Source organism: Amia ocellicauda, chromosome 7 (assembly GCF_036373705.1).
Source record: "Amia ocellicauda isolate fAmiCal2 chromosome 7, fAmiCal2.hap1, whole genome shotgun sequence".
In the NCBI taxonomy this organism is placed as follows: domain Eukaryota; kingdom Metazoa; phylum Chordata; class Actinopteri; order Amiiformes; family Amiidae; genus Amia; species Amia ocellicauda.
The window spans coordinates 29,820,549-29,840,341 of NC_089856.1; the positions used below are offsets into that span (position 1 = coordinate 29,820,549).

The window sequence follows — 19,793 nt, forward strand, 5'->3', positions numbered from 1 at the left end:
TACTGGGCTCAGCGATGCTGGAACCTCGGTCAGCAGTGAGGAGACAGTGGTGAATAGCAGTGCTTTTCATCTGGAAGCTGCCTTTGTGGAGGCTAACTCAGTCACAGAGAGTGTGGGCAATGAGCTGCAGTACAAGTGTGCCGGCTGCCTACAGTATCACCAGAGTCTGGCCTCCCTGCAGGCCCATCTGACGCAGGGCTGGAGAGAGGGCTACAGTTGTGGGGTTTTCTACCGCACACTGCTCTCAATGCACCAGAGGAGAGCCCAGCAGCACAGGGAGCAGAGTCCCCAGGGCTCCAAGGCTCCCAGCAGCTCCCAGCAGCAGAGCCCACACTGTGGACCTGCAGAGCTCCCGCCCGCCAGCCACAATGAGAGCGGGCTCAGCGATGCTGGCTCGTCGGTCAGCAGTGCAGGGCCGGTTATCAATAATTGTGCTTACATGGACCCTGCCTTTGTGAAGGCCATCTCAATCAGAGTGAGGGTGGGCAATGTGCCGCGGTACTAGTGTGCCGGCTGCCTGCGGTACTACTACACTATAGCCTCACTGCAGGTGCATATAAACCTGGGTTGGATAGACGGCTACAGCTGCGGGGTTTTCTATCGCACACTGCTGTCAATCCACCAGAGCAGAGGACAGCAGCACACAGGGCGCTTCCAGCTTTTCAGAAGCCGACTTCAAGCCCTTTTCAAGCGCTTTCAAGGTGCTTTGACGAGGCTTTTGCTGCGCTTTCAAGGTTCATTGTGAAGGCTTTTAAATTACCTCGCAGCTTTAGTCAATTAAAACTTTTTTTTTTTTTTTTTACCAGGAAAAGAACTCCCTGAGATTAAAAATCTCTTTTACAGGAGTGTCCTGACCAAGACAGGCATCAACAAACAAAAAGTAATTTATAACACACAACACAATATTAGGGAAATCAAAATACAGCAACCATACCATCCAGCACCAGTAAATAACCAACTAAATACATCTGCAATTAGGAAAAGAAGCCCAATTTTAAAAACACTGACAGCTAGATAGGCCCTCCTCCAATATTTTCAATTTAGCTTTAAACACACCCAGTGCTACGAGCACCTGCATGTTTAGGTCAGATTGAAGACCATTCCCTGCAGTAGGAGCAGCAACCCTAAAAGCTTTTCTGCCCATCTCTGTGCGGACAGTGGGAACTGCCTAAAACTTTTCTGCAGCAATCAACAGAAAGGCCGAACTAGCATGGATTACAAAGAAAAGTATTTACGCCCTGAAACAACTGCGGAATGAATAAACACAAAACTAAAACAAAATCAAAAAACGTATTTTTCTAGCCTTGTCCACCAGCCTGACGCGTTTTACACAATAATGCGTTTCATTAGGTGGGGCTTCATAAACACCTGTTTAACAAAAGTGTGACATTCCACTCCTCATATTGTTTTTATTCCACTAGCAGGCTATACCTACAGTATGTTACACATAGGCTAAAACACTTGTTATCACTCTAATCAGTCATCTGTTAAAACCTTTGAGTTGCAACCTGCTCAGCACCCTCCTCCTCCAAAGAGCGCGTTTCCCCATTTTGTCTCGGTTTCCATGTTTCAATCACACAGCCAAGCATTTTCATTGTATTCTAATGCTGCCTTCACGTGCTATCAGAAATATGGTAAATACGAGTTTCCGACTGGGAAGTTACACATGAACACCCCCTCAAGTAGTAATTACCAGTGGGAAACTCAGAGATAATTTTGATATCCGAGTTCCCGTGTTGGGTGACCTTTCAAATTTCAACATGGCGGAGAAGAGTACAGGTTCAGTAATGGAAGGTATGTAATTCTTCATATTTAACAGTGCAACTATTGTTAGCTGTTGTTTGTGTACATGATTTTAATCTGTAATCTATGTACACTTAACTTGTTGCGTCCATTTCCTCCTCTAGCAGGTGCATAATGGAATCAAAAAAAGATTTCCCCAATATGATGGTGACAACAAATCTTGCGTCCGCCATTTTTAATATCGCTCTGACAACAAAAGCACTTCAACAGGACGTACTTGTAATCTCGACTTCACAAGTGGGAAATAGGATCTTCCGACTAGCACGTGAAGGCAGCATATTCACAGCATCCTGTTTGTTATCAAGTGACATCATTTCCTGCTTCCTTGTAGGTCTACATTTTATTTATTTCAGATCCTCTGACGTTATGCAATGTTGTCCAATGAGAAAAAAAAAAAAAAGTTAATGACAACACTGGAATAGATTCAGACCGGACATAATACTGGGAAAAAATAAATAAAACAAATACTAATTCCAACAAAAAGCATCAACATTTATTGTATTTTTGTATTGTTTATTCTACCAGCAGCTGTACATTTTCTTCCCCTATTTAATCTTTATAACAATTTCACATTGATTTTGAAATGCACAGTTATGGTTTACACAACCTGGTCTAATGCAGTTTTGTGTATATGTGTCGTTTTTCATAGATTTTACAAATTAATTAGGTGGCTTGGAAATAACAATAACACTATTTGGAAAATATAACATTATCATTGATTAAGTGATACAATCACAGCTTGTACACCATCTGCAAATCAAGATTCAAACAATAACCTGATCTTTCCAAGCACCTAGTCTTATTATACAGTTATTTCAATTAACACTAGGGGGCAATAGAGAACAGGATATTTAGGGAAATGTTTAATATATACATATGCATATTTTATTTGTTAGCAGATGCCTTTATCCAAGGTGGCTTACAGTTGTTACAATATATTACATTATTTTTACATAATTACCCATTTATACAGCTATAGAGTTTTTACTGCAGCAATCTAGATAAAGTACCTTGCTCAAGGGTGGAGCAGCAGAGGGATTGAACCCACGAGCCTCTGCTCCAGTGTCCAGAGCCTTAACCACTTCATCAAGGACTCATAATTGCCTTGGGTGCATGGTAAGCTTAAATGTCTGAGGGAGAACAGCATTGAAGACATTTAACTGATTTTAATCGCAAAACCCCTCTGTTAGTAGGAAAGAAATTGGTGAGAGACCATTTGCTACTTCACTGATTTTCAGCCACACAATTTGTCAAACTATATGAGTGTAGCATTATTTAAAATGGAGCTTGTGCATTCTGTCATATACAACAGTGTATTCATAAATACACACATACATATTTGCCATTGCTTGGTCCCTTGACATGCTTCATCGTTATCACATAGGTCATGAAGAATGATGGAAAAAAATATAATGAAGTTCAAGAAGTGTGAGCGAGGGAATTTACAAATGTGTTGTGTAGTTTTTAACAAAAAATGCAATGAGAACATAATGGTAACTTAGAAGAAGTGTGCAATACAAAGCAGGATTGTCCTCTTCTGTGTTGCCCGAAGGCACTAGAAAGCAGAGCACAGTAGAAATCACAATAGGAAGTGTGTATATTATTTGCGTTGTTCACCTCAGGGTCTTCTGAAAAGGCTTTGAATCAGTATTCCCTGAAGCCCCTGCACGCTAAAGAGAGCACTAATGAAACACTACTGGCACATACCTATGCAGAGTACAGACATGCTGGCAGCTAAGGAGAGTCGCCATCAGTTGTAAATTGCTTTGCTTCTGTTTTCAGGTAAGCATGGCTTATTTACAAGAGCAGGTAATACATGTGTAAGATGAAAGAATGTAATGAACAACATGATTCAAATAATACACATCAACATTAGCAGGCGCACATTTATGGAACCTTATCAATTGCCTCATCAGCTTGATGCTTTAGACTTAAAATATGTCCCAGGCAGAGAATAAAATTAACACCCGCCACCGGCCAAATGCGGGTAGATTTAGCCAGTGGCGGGTAAATCTGTCAATTTTACCAGCCACTTTGGCTGGTGGCCAACAAGTGTACGGGAACTCCGATTTTAGTTTCTGATAGAGTATTTGTATAGAGTATGTTTCAAAATTGATTGATTTGTTGACGTTGTAGTGTTGGTATGTTAGTTGGTTTGGCAAAACGCAATATCATGTTTTTTGAAAATATATGGCATCTGGACAGTTTTCGGTCCAGGAGGACATATTTCATGTAGCGCAATGAAGCAGAAGTAAGGTGGTTAAGGATGTGGGAAAATAATTACTTTTAATTACTTTTCATAGTCCTAATTACTGCCTTTTTAATTACCTGGATAAAAATGTTTCAGAATTATAATATGAGAGAAAAGGAAAGAGGAGCAACAAACACATGAACACACACACAGACGGCTATTGCTCCTCTATTCTGTATTCGCTGGAACTCGAGCGCACAGTTCTGTTTCCGAACGCAGAGCGGCAGTGTGAGTGTGCTGTGGACAGGAAAAGCCAATCGTTTAGTCAAGTAGATTGTATAAATTAGCTAACTAGATAGGTCTTACACATTTTGTATTTCGTTGTTGTAACCGGAAAACATTACCACAAGGACGCTAATGTTAAGGCATTTTCATTGCACCTCACATTGCTAAACTGGCAAATTAATGAAAATGTATACAAATAATAAAAAAAAAAAACATATTGGTCGGTCAGTTACAGATGTAATGGCAAAATATTCCTTTGTAAAACACATAGTCACAACCTTTATAGTTAATTTGAAATTGTGACCATAAAAAGTCGTGATAATGTCGGGAAACAATAATACAAGAGTCTGACACGAGATGCCTGAGAGTTGACAGGTCTGCTGTTATTATGCCATTTCCATACGGCTTCTAATCATGTATTTTTACATAGATATTTATTTAACAAAGTTGTTGTGTTAGATAGGTATTCGTCAATTGCATCAATTACAACGTATTCATTTGTGTTGAAACGATTTGCGATAGAGACAAGCATTTTCTGCTGTGTAGCGGAGAAACGTGCGGTTTGTTCACATTGCGTCTCTGCTGGCGTGCATGGTATTGTCCAATGGAAAGGACGTTACTGTCTGTCATCATTCCTAGAGATTATATATTTTTTACCCAAACACAGACCGTGACTATGAATATCTAGCCAATCCAATGAAATACTTTTAATGACGTGCAGAGACCCAGAGAAGGGAGTAGCACTGAAGAGGAAGAGGAGTATGAAGAGCAATGATGTGTCACCATATAACACCCCTTCTCATGTGTTAGTTGAGTGTGTTTATACAGATCCCCATTAGCTGCCATGTTATTGCATATGTGATTGATTAATTTGAAAAAGATGCCCCCGCACACTGTCTCTACTAGCAAGTGTTATAATTCAATAGAATGCAATGTTTTGATCAAAGACCTTAAAACACTTGCAAGTTATAACATTTTTAGTTAAGTCAACTGAAAAACAGTCATCCTCACTCCTCCATCCCACTGTTTGCCATCCTTTCCATTCAGCAGTGTCAATCAATCCATTAACATTCCACAGCACCATGTGCACATGCATGTTTCAGTCTCCAACCCTATTGGCCCCGCACCTCACATCCCTGTTCCCTGCTTCACTCAGCTCTCTATTTAAACCCCTGAATCACTATAATCAATGCTAAGTTTTGCTCTTCTTTGTGTTGACAACTCTAAGTATTACTGCTACAGCATTAATGACTCCTGCATTTTCCCTATGGATTTGTTTGTACCATCGCCTGACTACTCTTTTGCCTGCTCTTGACCCTCGCCCGTCTCGACTCTTCTCTGTCGCTCTGCTCCTGGGTTCTCCAGTTCTGCCTGGTCCGCGGTGACATATCAGTTGAACTTAATTTTTCAAGTTTTCACAACTATGAACCAAGTTTAATTGACAAAATAGTAATTCTTCCTCAACTTTCATTACTTAACCATTTGAGTTTACTGGACTTGACCGCTTTCACGAGAAATTCAGGATATCTATCTGGAACCTATTTGAAATCAACACAACCCTTGAAACCCTCAACATTTATTTAAAAAAAGTCAACCAAGCCGATGCATTGCATCCAAAAACACAGACATGAAGATTTCTCTTCCAAAGCTATAAAAACCATACACAATAAAAACCCTATATACACAGCTCACATAAACTCAAACTTCTCTATGCACAGACCCATTTTAGGACAAATAACTTGTCATTATCAGATATTTTCACTGCAGGAAGAAGTGTACATGAATAATTCACATTAAACTGTATTACAATTAGTGTTCTCCGTCTTCAATTCCCAACCTGTAGAAACAGGACAAGGAAAGAGGAAGCAGGACAAGGTAACAGGAGACAGTCAGTTTGAAGAAACAGTAAACACCATGAATACAAACACATTTCATGAATACTAATATTCCACTTAAAACAATGAGATCTAAAACAACAATGCTCCAAAACAGTTTCTCAACCCTGTTCCTGGAGGACACTATACATTATGCATGTCTCCCTTTTCTTACACACCTGAATCTACTGATTAACTCATTAGTAGAGCTCTTAATGATGTGAACTGGGTGTGTCAAAGAAGGGAAACATGCAAAATGTGTAGTGTTGGGGGCCCTCCAGGAACAGGGTTGAGAAACTCTGCTCTAAAACTTTAAACCAGTACAAAGATTAAACAGTACCAAGAGGGAAAAAAAGACAAAAACCAAACAAAACAACGTGATTTGGGGGGGTTTTACGAGCAAATTGGGGGGGATTTATGGAGAGGACCTGGCCACACTGGCGCAGGGGCTGGCCGTGTTTTCTCCGGTAAGAGCGGGAGGAGGGAGTTGGTTTTATTTTCTTCCTTGAATGATGAAGTAACTCATCAAAATTTCAGGGGGGGTTGAGCCCCTCTTTTTAACAGCCATGTATAAATGAAAATGCACATTTCTCATATTAAACACAAATATCGGTGTTTCTGTAATAAAAATTAACGATAATGAGGTCCGATTAAGAGCACGCTAAAAGTTACTTATAAGGTACACTGTTTTTATCTATTTATCAACATTAACTTACAATAGTCAAAGATGACTTCTCTTTTTGCTCACATCTGGACAGCAGCTCAGTGTCCAGCGAGATAAATTTGCATGGCAGACCGTTAGTCTCATGAATATTAATCAAGTTGTCTTGCAATGTGATTGGCTGGTTTCAAAACGCGGACGGTGAGCGCTAACGAAGACAAGTCTAAATTAACATTAAAGAAAGCACCAATCAAGATATGCTTACTGATTTAATTATTTGCAGTGCATAAAGTCCATCAATAATCGTTCAAACGCGGGCTCCTCATCTTTTCTTGCATAATCACCAACTTTACTTTACTTGTCCACCTGACTAAAACTCAGAATCATTTTTTACAGTGTAGGTAGTTCCCTGTACTTTATTAACAAAATGAATGTATAATATTTGTTTGTACAGAATTGTAAGGCTGTTCAGTAAATCACTTTTCATACTAAAATGGTTTGTTTTTTCTTTACATAAGAAATATTCATACTGTTGTTTTGGGGTTCCCCAGAGATTTATAACAGTGTGATGCATAACTGCTACAGAGTGCTGTGGGTGCAAGGAGAGGCAGTTAAGTGGGTCAATTATGTAAATTATGAAAATATACAGACTCCCCTCACTGACTGTCTGCCCCCTACAACCTTCGCATACTACTGTTTAGTTATTGCACATTTTTTCACTTCTATGCACGTTATAAAACATTTTTTGACTTCCTGATTACATATTTAATTTTACTTGCTCTACAAACTTTTCTTGAATTACAATTATATATATATATATTATTGTGATTATTATTTTTGAGTCGTTCGGGTGTAGGTGTACAGTAGAGTGTATCGCTCCTCCGCTCAGCAGGGGGCAGCACACGTCCGAAGGCAGGCATGGAGGCGGCGCGAAGAGGAAGCGTTATGTGGACCACACGTCATTTCCGGAGAGGGCGTCGGCCTGGTTGTAGTTCCTGTTTGGCTGTCAGGCCCGCGGGGCCGTGCTCTTTATAGAAATCCAATTTGGACTCCACCGACCAAAGAAGTGATATCAACAGTCTCGGCTTACTACAACCTGCATACGAGTAAAACAACCAGCGCCGCCGGGACTGACAGCCACTTTACAGACAGCGTGTAAACACTGACACGGGGAGATAACAGGACTTCAGCCCCGGGGGAGACAGGCTGCTACACTCGGCACAGGATCCGGGTGAGTGAGTTCACACAGACGTCCCTCGCCCGCCTTCACTTGCTGAGGAAACGGATCATTGAGTTCATTAACTGCCTCCTCGAAGTTATCGCTGTGCGTCGGGCCGAGCGATTACTGCGGGGAGTGGCGGTGATCAGTGGGTGACAAGAGCCGGACAGTCAGACCAGGCGACTTCAGCTGGAATGAAAAAAGAACAACTACAATACAAGTTAGTGTATTGGAAGCGTCCCCGAGTTCTGTTTTTGTATTGAGCTGATTGGCACAAAAAGCAGACTGTTGACTTGCATTTCAAACCGGCTCCCCGTCTAAGTTACACGGATCCGGTGTCTGGATAGTGACGCGGAGCAGCAGCAGCATAATCATACCAATAACCTACTTATTTACCTAGTTTAATTTCTGGTGGTGCTTTTCAAATAATCGTATAGTATGTGTTGTGGCTCTACTTGTTACCAGGATGTCTGTGTCATTGTGTCAATGCTGAATTTAACAATAAGCCGATTTACAGCTGGGTGCCCTGGACTAAGATTAAGTTCTTGACGAAGACTGACCTTTGCCCTGTGTAGTAGTGTAGTTACATATGAGTACGTATGGTATGTGGGCGGATATTATTGTGCACTGCATTAGACGTCTCCGAAGGACTTTAAAAACGCGTTTAAACCTTCATCAGAATTCTGTATTTCCCCGATGTTTTCTGTTTGGTGTGTCTGTATTTCCCTGTCCGTGTTTCCCAGATTGAGCCGAGTTTCCTCTGTTTGCATAATGAAGCGGTTTTGACTGGATTTGCATGGATTCCCGATTCGCATCAGAAAAAAATCAGAACCCTATTTAGTTAAATTAAAACAAATGCGACATTTCTGTCTCTCTGTTGTATAGTGACGTTTGTGTAAGGCACTACTGAGAGACAGTCGTTACTATTGGGAGCTGCTCTCCCTGTGGTGGACTAGTTGTAAAAGGGTGGACAAATCTGAACAATTCAGCACAAAAACAAATAATTCAAAAACCAAACAGGCTGTCACAGCAATTTATTTAACCTGCCAGGATGTCCCTGTTCATTAGACTGACATCTGAGCTGTGTCCTGTGCCCCTCCTTCCCCAGCTGTAACCTGCTCCCCCCCAGACAGACGGGCAGAGATTTATGAATGTGCCAGACTGATACTGAAGGACACATAGCTGAGGCATTTATGCAAAGCAGCATAGCTTGGTGCTGTCAATCCTGTGACAGGATGTCTAAGTATTCAGTATTCCTGTAAACGTGTGTGGTTTTGAATTATGTCTTGGTATTTTTTTGTGCCTGGTTAGGTGTCTTTGAAGTCTAGAGACAGGTGTGGTATCCAGTAATAGTTTCAGGAATACCAGGCATGTGGCCAGTCAACAAACACAGATTATATAACAGGGCTAAAAATAATAGTGGTATGTGGAGTTGGAGTTCATCTCCTAGTTTTGGGATGAAGTTTGGCAGCGCCATCTAGTGACTCTTAATGATTTTGCAGGGCAAAAAAGTCCTGTAGTCTTTGTTCAAGGTAATGTTGCAGTTTCCTTCCTGTCCTGCCTACTTCCCATCCCTGTTTCACACCCCAGTGATTCTAACTGATCCTGATATTCTACTTCTCCTTTTGTGAAGCTGCATTTGAGTGTCTCAAGCTGTCCCTCTCCTCCACAGATCCACAGGGAAATGGAGGCCCATGGCTCAGAAAGGCTCGTGTCCAGGAAGAGGAGGAAGGAGGGATCGAATGGAGAGGCGGAGGACGGGGAGCGGCCTGTTAAGCTCCAGCGCTGCACTGTGGTGAGGAGGGGAGGTGGGGAGCAGAGTTTCAAGGACTCTGAGAAAATTATTTTATGTATTAATTTAGGTGACTCCTTTATTCATAACGACTTGCAAAGCTTCCTGTTCTCAAAGTGCAGTATGATGTATGTTTAAGGAAGCAGTTGTAAATCATCAGAATTGTCATGATGTGAATTTATACTCTTATAAACAGTGCAGTGTAGCTATGTTGTGCTGTAGGAGTTTACGTAGTGCCAAGCATAGCATAGGTGTACAGTAGAGTCAAATATAAGATAACAAATAATAGTCTACATGTACTTTCAGCACCTTTATGATGATGAGGAGGAAAGCAGTGTCTGTGTTCTGTCAGGCTGGTGAAATTCTGACCCATTTCTGCTGTACGTCGATAGGTCTGATTTTGTGGTCCTGACCTGTTCATACATATCTGTGTGTTCAGGACATAAAGTGTGGTTCTGAATTGTTTGTATGTTTTTGTGTTGTGTGTTGCAGGGCTTGACACATCCTGCACCCTTTGCAGATGAGCTGGAAGCACCGAAGTCACCCTACCAGCGGGTAACTATGGAGGAGGCAAAGAAAGGGACCCCATGTGAGTATCCAATACTAACTGTAATGATACAGGCAGGAGCAAACCAGACCTGTCAATGGCTGTAACTAAACAACACCTGGGATATGAATAAGACTGCACCAATCCCAAGTTCTGAATTGTATTGTCTGTTCCGTTCTAGCTGTGGTGTTGTGTTACAGGTGTTTTATTTCTGGCAAAGTTCTGCATTTGACTGTACTCTGCTTTATGGCTAAGTTGTTGACTCTCTTTCTGTCAGTGAACCGGCCTGTGCGCGTCTATGCTGATGGGATTTTTGACCTGTTCCACTCGGGCCATGCACGTGCTCTGATGCAGGCCAAGGGACTGTTCCCCAACACACACCTCATCGTGGGCGGTGAGGACAGGCTCCACTTCTGTCTCGGGTCTTTAGTGTTGTCACGGAGTACAGTGTCTGTGTGTTGGATATTGTCTTCGACTGTCTGTGTGTATGTAACTGTGCCTGTGTGTGTTACCTTATGTAGTGCTAAGGGTGTGTTTATGAGAATCTTTCATAATTACAATGAAGGACCAGTGCTGACTGTTGTCTACTGAGAAATCTAATCTTGTCTTGAGCAGAGGTGTTTAATCCTGGCAGGAATTTATTTCATTTTTATTTGAATGTGTTATTTAACTCTTGTGTGAAATTGTGTGGCACAGCTGTTTCTGTCTGAGGGCACACAAGGCCTGTGAAATGTTGGTAGAGACCACAGTTAAGACGTTTGGGTCTTATTAGAGGATTTCATCTCTGAGAGAGAGAGGAGATTTGTGGTATTGAAGTGCATAGTAGTAATCTCCCTCTCTCTTTCTCCTCCCCACATTTCATGCTTGCATACTTCCTCTTCCTATCCCTGCCTTCTGTCTCTCTTTTCTTGCCCCCTCCCTCAGTGTGCAGTGATGATCTCACACACAAGTTCAAGGGCTTCACAGTGATGAACGAGGACGAGCGCTACGACGCTGTCAGTCACTGTCGCTATGTCGACGAGGTTGTACGCAACGCGCCCTGGACCCTCACGCCGGAGTTTCTTGGCAAGCACCGGGTACGAGACGCCCCTCCCCCTCGCTACTCTGTAGGGATCCTTTGAAAGGAGACTTTCAAAATCTCCACAGCTGGAGAACAGCCGACAAAAAACAAAAACATCAAACTGATCCAAAAAAGTCCTAAATGGTGGACCGGTTCAATGAACAAAACCAAAATCATTTGATACATTTGTATAACAGTAATCCCACACTTCAGGGATCTGAAAATACAAACATAAAGGCTGGTCCACTGACAAAATCCTCCTCCCCCTTACGTAATGACACACAACAAGAAAAAACATTTAGCAAAATAAACCATAGTCTTGTACTTATTTGCTGTTGGTAATTCGAAGTAGATGACAATTACAACGTCTAGTTCTTTCTAGTGAGGGAAAATCTAAGTTTCTCTCTCATGGCAAGTAATTCGAAAAACAACAGCAGCAATTAAAAGCTGCTGATTTTCTATTAGTCTGAAAGCTGAAGGCGAAAGAAGACAAAGTAGCATTCTATGGGCTCAAATTAGCGCCATAAGTAATGAATTCAAAATAGAAAGTATAGAAAAAAATGATGTTGAGATCAAAAATAAAACCATTGAAAGCAAAATGTACAGAATTGTAAACAAAAATAATATCAAAAGCAAAAAAATATATATGTAGCTCATGGAACTCCATTGGTACACATTTTTCTCCAAACACTGAACAATATGCTGAAAACTGAGTACAAAAACCAAAATGTAACTATAGAACTATAATATAATATTGATCTCAAGCAGGTAATTTGTTACAACAGCAGCATTGTTTTTTCAAGGAATAACACAGTAATTTAATACGAAATACAACCTTCAACATGTCCACATACAGGCAAAAAATAAATGCCATGCTTCCCACACGCCCAATCCAGATTACATTTTGTAAATACTTGTAGTGGACTGGTTTGTTGTGTTTTGTTGGAGTTAAATGCAGACCTAATTTCATAAGCTTATCTTTGGTCACGTTCGTGTAATGCAGATTTTTGCAGAGTTCTGCATGGATCTGTGCTGCTTGGCCAATGGGATCGTGGGATTCTGCAGATCTGCACTACAAAAATGCAACCTTTCTCTCTTGCTTGCAGTTGTTTTACCGGTGTCTTAATTTCTGTTCGAGTATGAAAAAGCTCATTCTACTGATCTATCTTTGTAGTAATTAATTGTAATCAATACATTTTATTTTGCTTACAGTAATCATGTAAATATACATAAGTACAGTTATTATATTCTATTTTGGTTGCACTTGTTCTGCAGGTGTGTTTATTGCTGTGCGGGTCTGAAGAAAGAAAATAAACCGAGCACTATTTCTAGTCATTTTATTGTCTTAAAAAAATATAGATTTTTGTCTATTTTCTTAGTGATCATTTAAACACATATAAGCACAATTAATATGATATTCGTATCTACACTTAAATGCATATGTTGTACACTAAATGTCTGCAGTAATAATAGCAAAGAAAAGTTACATGCCTGAAGAAAAAAACAAAAACGTGCTGATTCAGAGAAATTACTAGGCCAACTTGATTCTTTCGATCATGAAACACATTTGATGGAAGTATCGAACGTAACAAAAATTGTAGTATTCTAGTATGGTTTTTTTTTTTTTTTGTATTGAAAAGGTATCGAATTTTCGGTGTACCGTTTAACACTACACTAGACCGCAGAAAGAAATGGCTCTGTTCTTGAAGCTGACAGACAGTCTCTCCTCCCTGTCTCACAGATTGACTTTGTTGCCCATGATGACATCCCATACTCCTCTGCAGGTAGCGATGATGTCTACAAACACATCAAAGACGCAGGTGGGTGTGCCAGAGCGGTGCTGTGACAGACAGACAGACAGACAGTGTCTGGGGTTGTGTTTGTGTTTGTCAATATTTCCAGTGTGAGACTGTTTTGGAAAGTACCTCATCACCATGAAGTAGCTTAGTGTTGTCTGCTGCTCCTTGTGCAGAATTGTCTCTGTGTTCACTCAGCTGGCAGGTGTTTGCTGCTCTGATAGTATTGTTTTTCGGCATGAGTTTATGTATATATTCTGTTTAATATTGTTCCTCCCTGGTGTTTGTGTGCGGGGGTGTATGGTGTGACAGTAGTGTGTGGCGTGATGCTGTTTCAGGCATGTTTGCACCGACGCAGCGGACTGAGGGCATCTCCACATCAGACATCATCACGCGTATTGTCCGTGACTATGACCTGTACGCCCGCCGCAACCTACAGAGGGGCTACACCGCCAAAGAGCTCAACGTCAGCTTCATCAATGTGAGTCCAGCCACAGACACTGCATAGGGTGGGACTGTAGTGATGCATGCTATTTTAACGCTACTGAAAATGGTGGTTTACTGAAAATTAGGTAAAAACATTGATTTAATTTCATACAGGGTTAGAAATTGTCCACAGATGGCGCCGTGCTTGAATCCCCGGGTTTTCTTGTTGACAGTCGATGTGGACAGTGTTTCTCACTCAGTCCTCTCTATTGTTTCCCCTCCCAGGAGAAGAAATACCACTTGCAGGAGCGAGTGGACAAGGTGAAGAGGAAGGTGCGCGATGTTGAGGAGCGCTCGAAGGAGTTTGTGCAGAAGGTGGAGGAGAAGAGCATCGACCTCATTCAGAAGTGGGAGGAGAAATCCCGGGAGTTCATCGGGAACTTCCTGCAGATGTTTGGGCCTGAGGGGGCGCTGGTGAGCCAGGGGGCATTTGTGTGTGGTTGGGTATTAATAAAGGATAAACCTTTTAATTGGTGTACAGCTTATATGAGAGCACCGTTTAGTGTTTCATCTCCTCTAATTCTCTGAGTGCCTCTCATGTTTCTTCTGTACATTGTTTATTCCATTCTCTTTTCCACTCTCTCTCTCTCTCTCTCTCTCCCCATCTGTGTCTTTTGGTCTGAGTGTCTCTGTCTCTCCCTGTCTCCTCAGAAACACATGTTGAAGGAAGGCAAGGGGAGGATGCTGCAGGCCATCAGCCCCAGACAGAGTCCCAACAGCAGCCCGACCCGCGAGCGCTCGCCCTCCCCCACCTTCCGCCTGCCCTTTTTCACCAAGACCTCGCCTCCCTCCTCTCCGCACCCCAGCGCCGCCCGTGGATACCCAATCAGCGAGGACGAGGAAGATGAGGACTAATTCCCGGCTCCCGTGCTCCTGCTATCCGTGAGGTATCTTCTGGGAAACGGACTTTGCCATTCATCCCACCGATCAACCTTCCTCTTTCAAAGTGAGGTCTTCAACAGGAGTCATCTGTCTCACAGTCAATTTTTTCTATTTATTTCCTTTTTAATGTAGCTGGTAGGAATCTTAAAGGAGCCGGATGGTAGGAAAATATTGTAAAAATGGTGCCCTCTTTGTGGTACAGGTTAGGGGTAACCCTGCTACCAGTGACCGGAGTCCTGGCTTCTGTCTTAGTTTTCTCTGAGTTTGTCGGGAGTGTTCCTCGCAGTGCAAGAATGCCTCCTCCTGTGGCTCTTTCAGAATGGCTGGTCTGTCCATCTCACAGCCAGCAGTGGAATCACAGCCTCCAAACCATCCTCTTCTTCAGTGTGGAAGTGCTGGCTTGCCAGGAGCTACTTTCATAATTATTTGTTTCAGTTCCTGCAGATATAAACGCACATGCGTGCGTGCACACACAGTGCAGGTGTACATTTATTAGTTGTTAAACTTAACATGGTTATTTTCACATCCATAAAAACCAGCAACCAAAGATACACATAATATCAGGAGTGTCCACCTAAGAGGGTTCACCCACCCCAACGACCTGTAAAGCCTGGCTTCCTGTCTTGGCAATAGGGATACTAGTTAAACTGTTTTGGACTTCTGCATTGTGACCTGTCCTATACAAGGTCTTATCTTTGCAAGTAGTTGAACACTAAAGTTGTGAACTATAGGAATTGCAGTACATCATCCCTATACCCTGCACTCAGGACTTGGTCAGCCCCACACTGAAAATCAGACCATTTCCATCTCAGTCCACTAGAGGGAGATGGAGAGTGAGATTAGGTACTTTATCAGACTGTCACAGGGGCAGACGGCACTATGTGGAGTATTTCAACTGATATTTATTTTTGTGCAGAGGCATATTATTAGAGTAGACAGACAGTACAGTATTAACCAAGAAGGGAATGGTTTTGCAGGAATTATATGAAGCTGGAGAGAGAACTCTAGTAGAGCTTTCCTGGTACTCATTCCTGTAAGAATCCAGAGGGGAGGTTCTTTAAAGTCTTTGCACTCATTGCGTCCCTCAGCTGCCCGTTCTAACCACGCCACACTGTGACGACACAAACCCCAGCTGACTGCACTCTTACTCAGACATTTCCTGGGTGTGCTATGTAAAACCACCTGTTTTTTTTTTCAATGCACATCATTTCAGTGTTTTTAAGTGTTTGCCTGCCAGTTTATCTTTAGCTGCAAAACTTTAGCCACACACTTGTCATCCTGAGTGAGAGACAGAGCTGGGATACTAGGGGGGTCAGTCTGGACAGCCCAGTGTCTATTATACTTCCTCAGTATCCTGCTCTGAAGCTGCTGAGTGAAGATACACCTGCTAAACTCCCACACAATCAATAGATTATTGTTCTTATTAATTTATTTTTCATCATTGTCATGAAAGGACACCTAAAAAAATCACTGTCCTTAAACCACTATTATTATTGTATTATTGATGTATTATGTGAAGAAAACTAGATCCCCCTCTCTCTCTCTCTCTTTTTGAATTCTGAAAACCAGACCACCTGTCGAAGAACCTTATCTTCCTCCTGACTGAACTCCCACTCACCTCTGATTGATTGCTTGGGTGTTGAAGGCCCACAGAAAGCAGAGTTTGTCACAGTTTTTATGGGGGGAAAAAAAGTTAGCTTTGTCTCCTTTTCTTTCTTTTAATGCTGTATAGATGAAAACAGTCAAAAACAAAGCCATAATTTATGTTCTGTTCTCTTGCTCATTTTGCTCTAGAATGGACTGGGGTTTTAATTGTTTCGTTTTTATTTTTCGTCTTCACTCATGTATGTTGTGAGTGACCTGACATGGTGTACCTGAATTCAGTCCTTTGTATTTGGATATTCTGGTACCTCGGCCTGCCTTTGTTGAACACTGGGAGACCTGACTCCGCCATAGCAAGTGCTTAAACTAGATTGGGCAAACAACCACAGAGCTTAGACACAGGGCTGCTTCTGTCCTGGAACCCGCCTAGCATAGCCCCATGCCGCTCATTGTGCTTTAAGCGGAGATTCAAGAGCAACCAAGAGTGGTCATGGCCTCCTACTGCAAACATCGTGCTAGCGCATACAATATATCTTTGTTCCTCCTATGGCTCTGTATACAGTGTGTAGGATTTTGCATTCCTATTTATTAAGTTTCCTTATCCCTGTGCCATTGTACTGCGTTCATTCACACTCTCTTCCAAACTAAAAAAACAAACAAACAAAACATGGTGATTCATCTTAACCTTGGATGTAAACATGCACTTTAGAAAATATTTTTGTGGTCCTCTTTATCTACCAGGTGTGAAATCCGTACATTTATATTTTTTAAAAGCATTCATGAGTGAAAAATAAAATCTGCTCTCAACGTGTGTTTTAATGTACAGGACACAGAACTGTACCAATCAGCACTTGCCAGTTCTGTGCTTGAGCAGGTTGTCACTGTAAATGTTCTCTACACTCATATTGCAAACCAGCTGTAGCGTGTGCAAAACTCATTATATTTAAAGGTCGAAAACTGAGCGATTTAATTTAATTCGCCTGGTGTATGATTATTCATTAGATAAAAGTGGAGAACCATGTGTTTTTAAAGTGTATATATTTTGCAAAGGGAGAAAAATAATAAAGAAATGTCTGACTTTGCCACAGAGGGGGCTTCAGACATGGGTTAAATAGGTACTGTAAAGGACTGGGAGCCCGTTTGTCAGTGTCCCAGGAGTGGTCAGTGTCAGAGCTTTTGTGTCATAGTTTTGGGGCTGTGCTAGGATGTGTCTGTAGGAAAAAGCCCACTGTCCTCTATCCTGTGTGATTCCCTGATACCATGTTCTGTCTGATTCCCCACTTGCAGCTGTCAATTGATCAAGTCTTGCAGTGTGTAAAGGGTTTATTAGTAATTAACCATCTATGATTAGTTAATTTCAATATAAACATGACTGTTAAGAATAAAGTTACAGGAAGCGGTTATATATACAGAGTCCAGCGCTCACGCGAAGCTGTTGTGTAGTTGTCCGACCCACACGTAACATTAGATGACTGTCCTGACACAAACCACTCCTGGGTTGACTACAGTGTCGCAGAAATGGACAACTGGAAATACTAAGGAGAAGAAAACGGAAGTGATGTTTTAAACTATAACAGCTGAGAGTGTTTATAGTCTCAGTGCTTCACGGTCCAGGTCACATGATTTGCTTGAAATTCTGTTCACTTCAGTTTTGCTCCCCCCCAGATTTAGGTTTAACAATGGTGCACAACAATAAATAACAATAACACAATAGTATCCATAACACCAATAAATATGGATGATTGACACTATGAATCACTGTCCCATCTGGAGAAATTAAGGCAGGTTTTGAGCTGCTCTCTCTTGGTCTCTCTGCTGCAGCTCTCTGAGTGGGACAGAGCCTTGTGATGAATTGTCACCCATCCCCTGTTCTATGCATTATGTATGCAATTTACAGGTATAGAATGTTATCTACTATAGTGTTTTTATGTACTTTTTTTTTTGCTTTAGAGTTATTAAATTGTTAAATGTGTTTTTAATAATGTTCTGCATCTGCAACTGGTAATGGCATAATTATTTGAATGATCACTTCTTTGAAGTGCTCAGTGGCTGCAGTAATCTGATTGGGCAGATGTTTTGTCATTTAAAAAAAAAAAGTGTTATTATTTTAATCACATTCTCCTGAGATGTGTTTCAAAATCGTGTTTATTTTATTTTATTTTATTTCTTAACACTGCTGGGTTGGAAATCAAACCTGTAGCCTAGCATATTTCTATCTGTGTCCAGCATTAGAAGCTGCTCAAACAAAACAACATTAATTTACATTTTATATTACTTAACACCACAAATCTTTCTATGCAAATTCACTTCTAATGTATGAACAAGCATGAAATAGCCAGCACCTAGTGTTGGTGTATACATTCAAGCTTGCAACCTGTGGTTCAAAGTGCTGTGCTGTGGAAGTCATGTTTCCCTCACTGCCTTATAATTGCAGTGCTCTGTGGAGCAGGGATGTTTGTCTATGTATCTGTGTTTGCATGTGTCTATGGTTGCCTGTGTCTGTGTATAGGTCAGAGTATGTTGGTGTGCGTAGGCTGCTTTCTCTGTGTTATAGCGGCTTGGACGGCTGGACTGGCTTATCCGTTTCTAGGATTACATTTTTATTTTATTTTTTTGGTTTGTTTGCCCATTCTGTTGAATCACACACACAGTATAATGTTTCAGGAACTGGTGAATTAAAGAAAATCTAAATAAAATTTAAAAAGTGTGCTTATCTTTTCTTTGAAATTCAGAGGGTGTATTTAGCTTACCCTGTAGTGCACTTCTAATGTGCTTTGGAAAGTCCGTGACTGGACCTCTGATTGCTCTCCCGAACAAGTTTTCCCATTTAGGGTGATCTTTATTTCCCTTTCTGTCTACGTGTCGTCCAGTTACAGGCTGAAGGGGCAGGGAGGTTGAATGGAGATGGGTCGAAAAGGCTGATTATTAAACAGAAAGGACACAGACAGCTAAAGGTAAAGGGATCGGGGAGATCAGTCTTGGTTCATGCATCGCCAGCTGGGAGGGTTGTGCTGTAACAGGAGAAGAGACACTGCTGCTCGAAAATAAACTAGGAAGCAACAGCTGCTACAGTTCCTTCCCTGCTGATTCCACAAGGGAGCAGAGCATCTCACACACTTGGACCACATGTGCACAGCCAGTCCAATGTAGAGTGATGTGCTTGCTCAGAAGATTTTATTTATTTTGTAAACACTGGGGAAGGTTTTCCCTTTTTGTCTTTATTCATACTTAACATCCTTGTTTTGTTTGTGCCTTAGAAAACCACATTTAAGTATTAAAGCCTTTGCTGCATTTCCTAGATCTGTCAGCACTGGTTCTCTTTTGCAAAGAAACAAGACTCCCAAAGCTGCCCACAACGATTGTTTAACTTGTGCCGTTACATCGTTGAGGTTTTTCTCTTTAAGAGCTTCAGCGACTCCGTAATGTCCACCGGTGCGCGCCTCTCCCTCACTGACGGAATGAGCAGTGAAGGGAGCCATGTGTCATACGGCGCCCCGGCCGTCACCACACACGGTCTCTGGGGGGACAGCTCTAACCCCTTGTGTCGTTCAGGTCTGGCGTAAAGGGAATTGGGCTGCCATGCTGACAGAGTGGG

The 19,793-nt window shown here is 41.7% G+C and overlaps 1 protein-coding gene across 2 annotated transcripts; it reads left to right on the top strand.

Moving 5' to 3' along the window:
- The first annotated feature begins 7,779 nt into the window (after positions 1 to 7,779).
- On the top strand, positions 7,780 to 18,902 carry pcyt1aa (phosphate cytidylyltransferase 1A, choline a). Of its 2 annotated transcripts, none has more exons than XM_066709089.1 (9): positions 7,780 to 8,045; positions 9,706 to 9,828; positions 10,318 to 10,414; positions 10,650 to 10,766; positions 11,297 to 11,448; positions 13,174 to 13,252; positions 13,567 to 13,709; positions 13,940 to 14,128; positions 14,366 to 18,902. In XM_066709089.1, exons 2-9 carry the CDS (start codon positions 9,718 to 9,720, stop codon positions 14,567 to 14,569), a joined length of 1,092 nt encoding a protein of 363 aa, XP_066565186.1. In that variant the 5' UTR covers positions 7,780 to 8,045; positions 9,706 to 9,717; the 3' UTR covers positions 14,570 to 18,902. The 2 variants fall into 2 exon arrangements, with proteins under 2 accessions (XP_066565186.1, XP_066565187.1); XM_066709090.1 differs by lacking the exon at positions 7,780 to 8,045 and adding an exon at positions 8,059 to 8,253.
- The last annotated feature ends 891 nt before the right edge of the window (positions 18,903 to 19,793 follow it).

Coding starts and splice junctions, on each gene's coding strand:
- pcyt1aa (XM_066709089.1), top strand. CDS start 9,718: ATGGAGGCCCATGGCTCAGAAAGGCTCGTGTCCAGGAAGAGGAGGAAG. Junction 9,829..10,317: donor AGCTCCAGCGCTGCACTGTG/GTGAGGAGGGGA, acceptor TGTGTGTTGCAG/GGCTTGACACATCCTGCACC. Junction 10,767..11,296: donor CACACACCTCATCGTGGGCG/GTGAGGACAGGC, acceptor CCCCTCCCTCAG/TGTGCAGTGATGATCTCACA.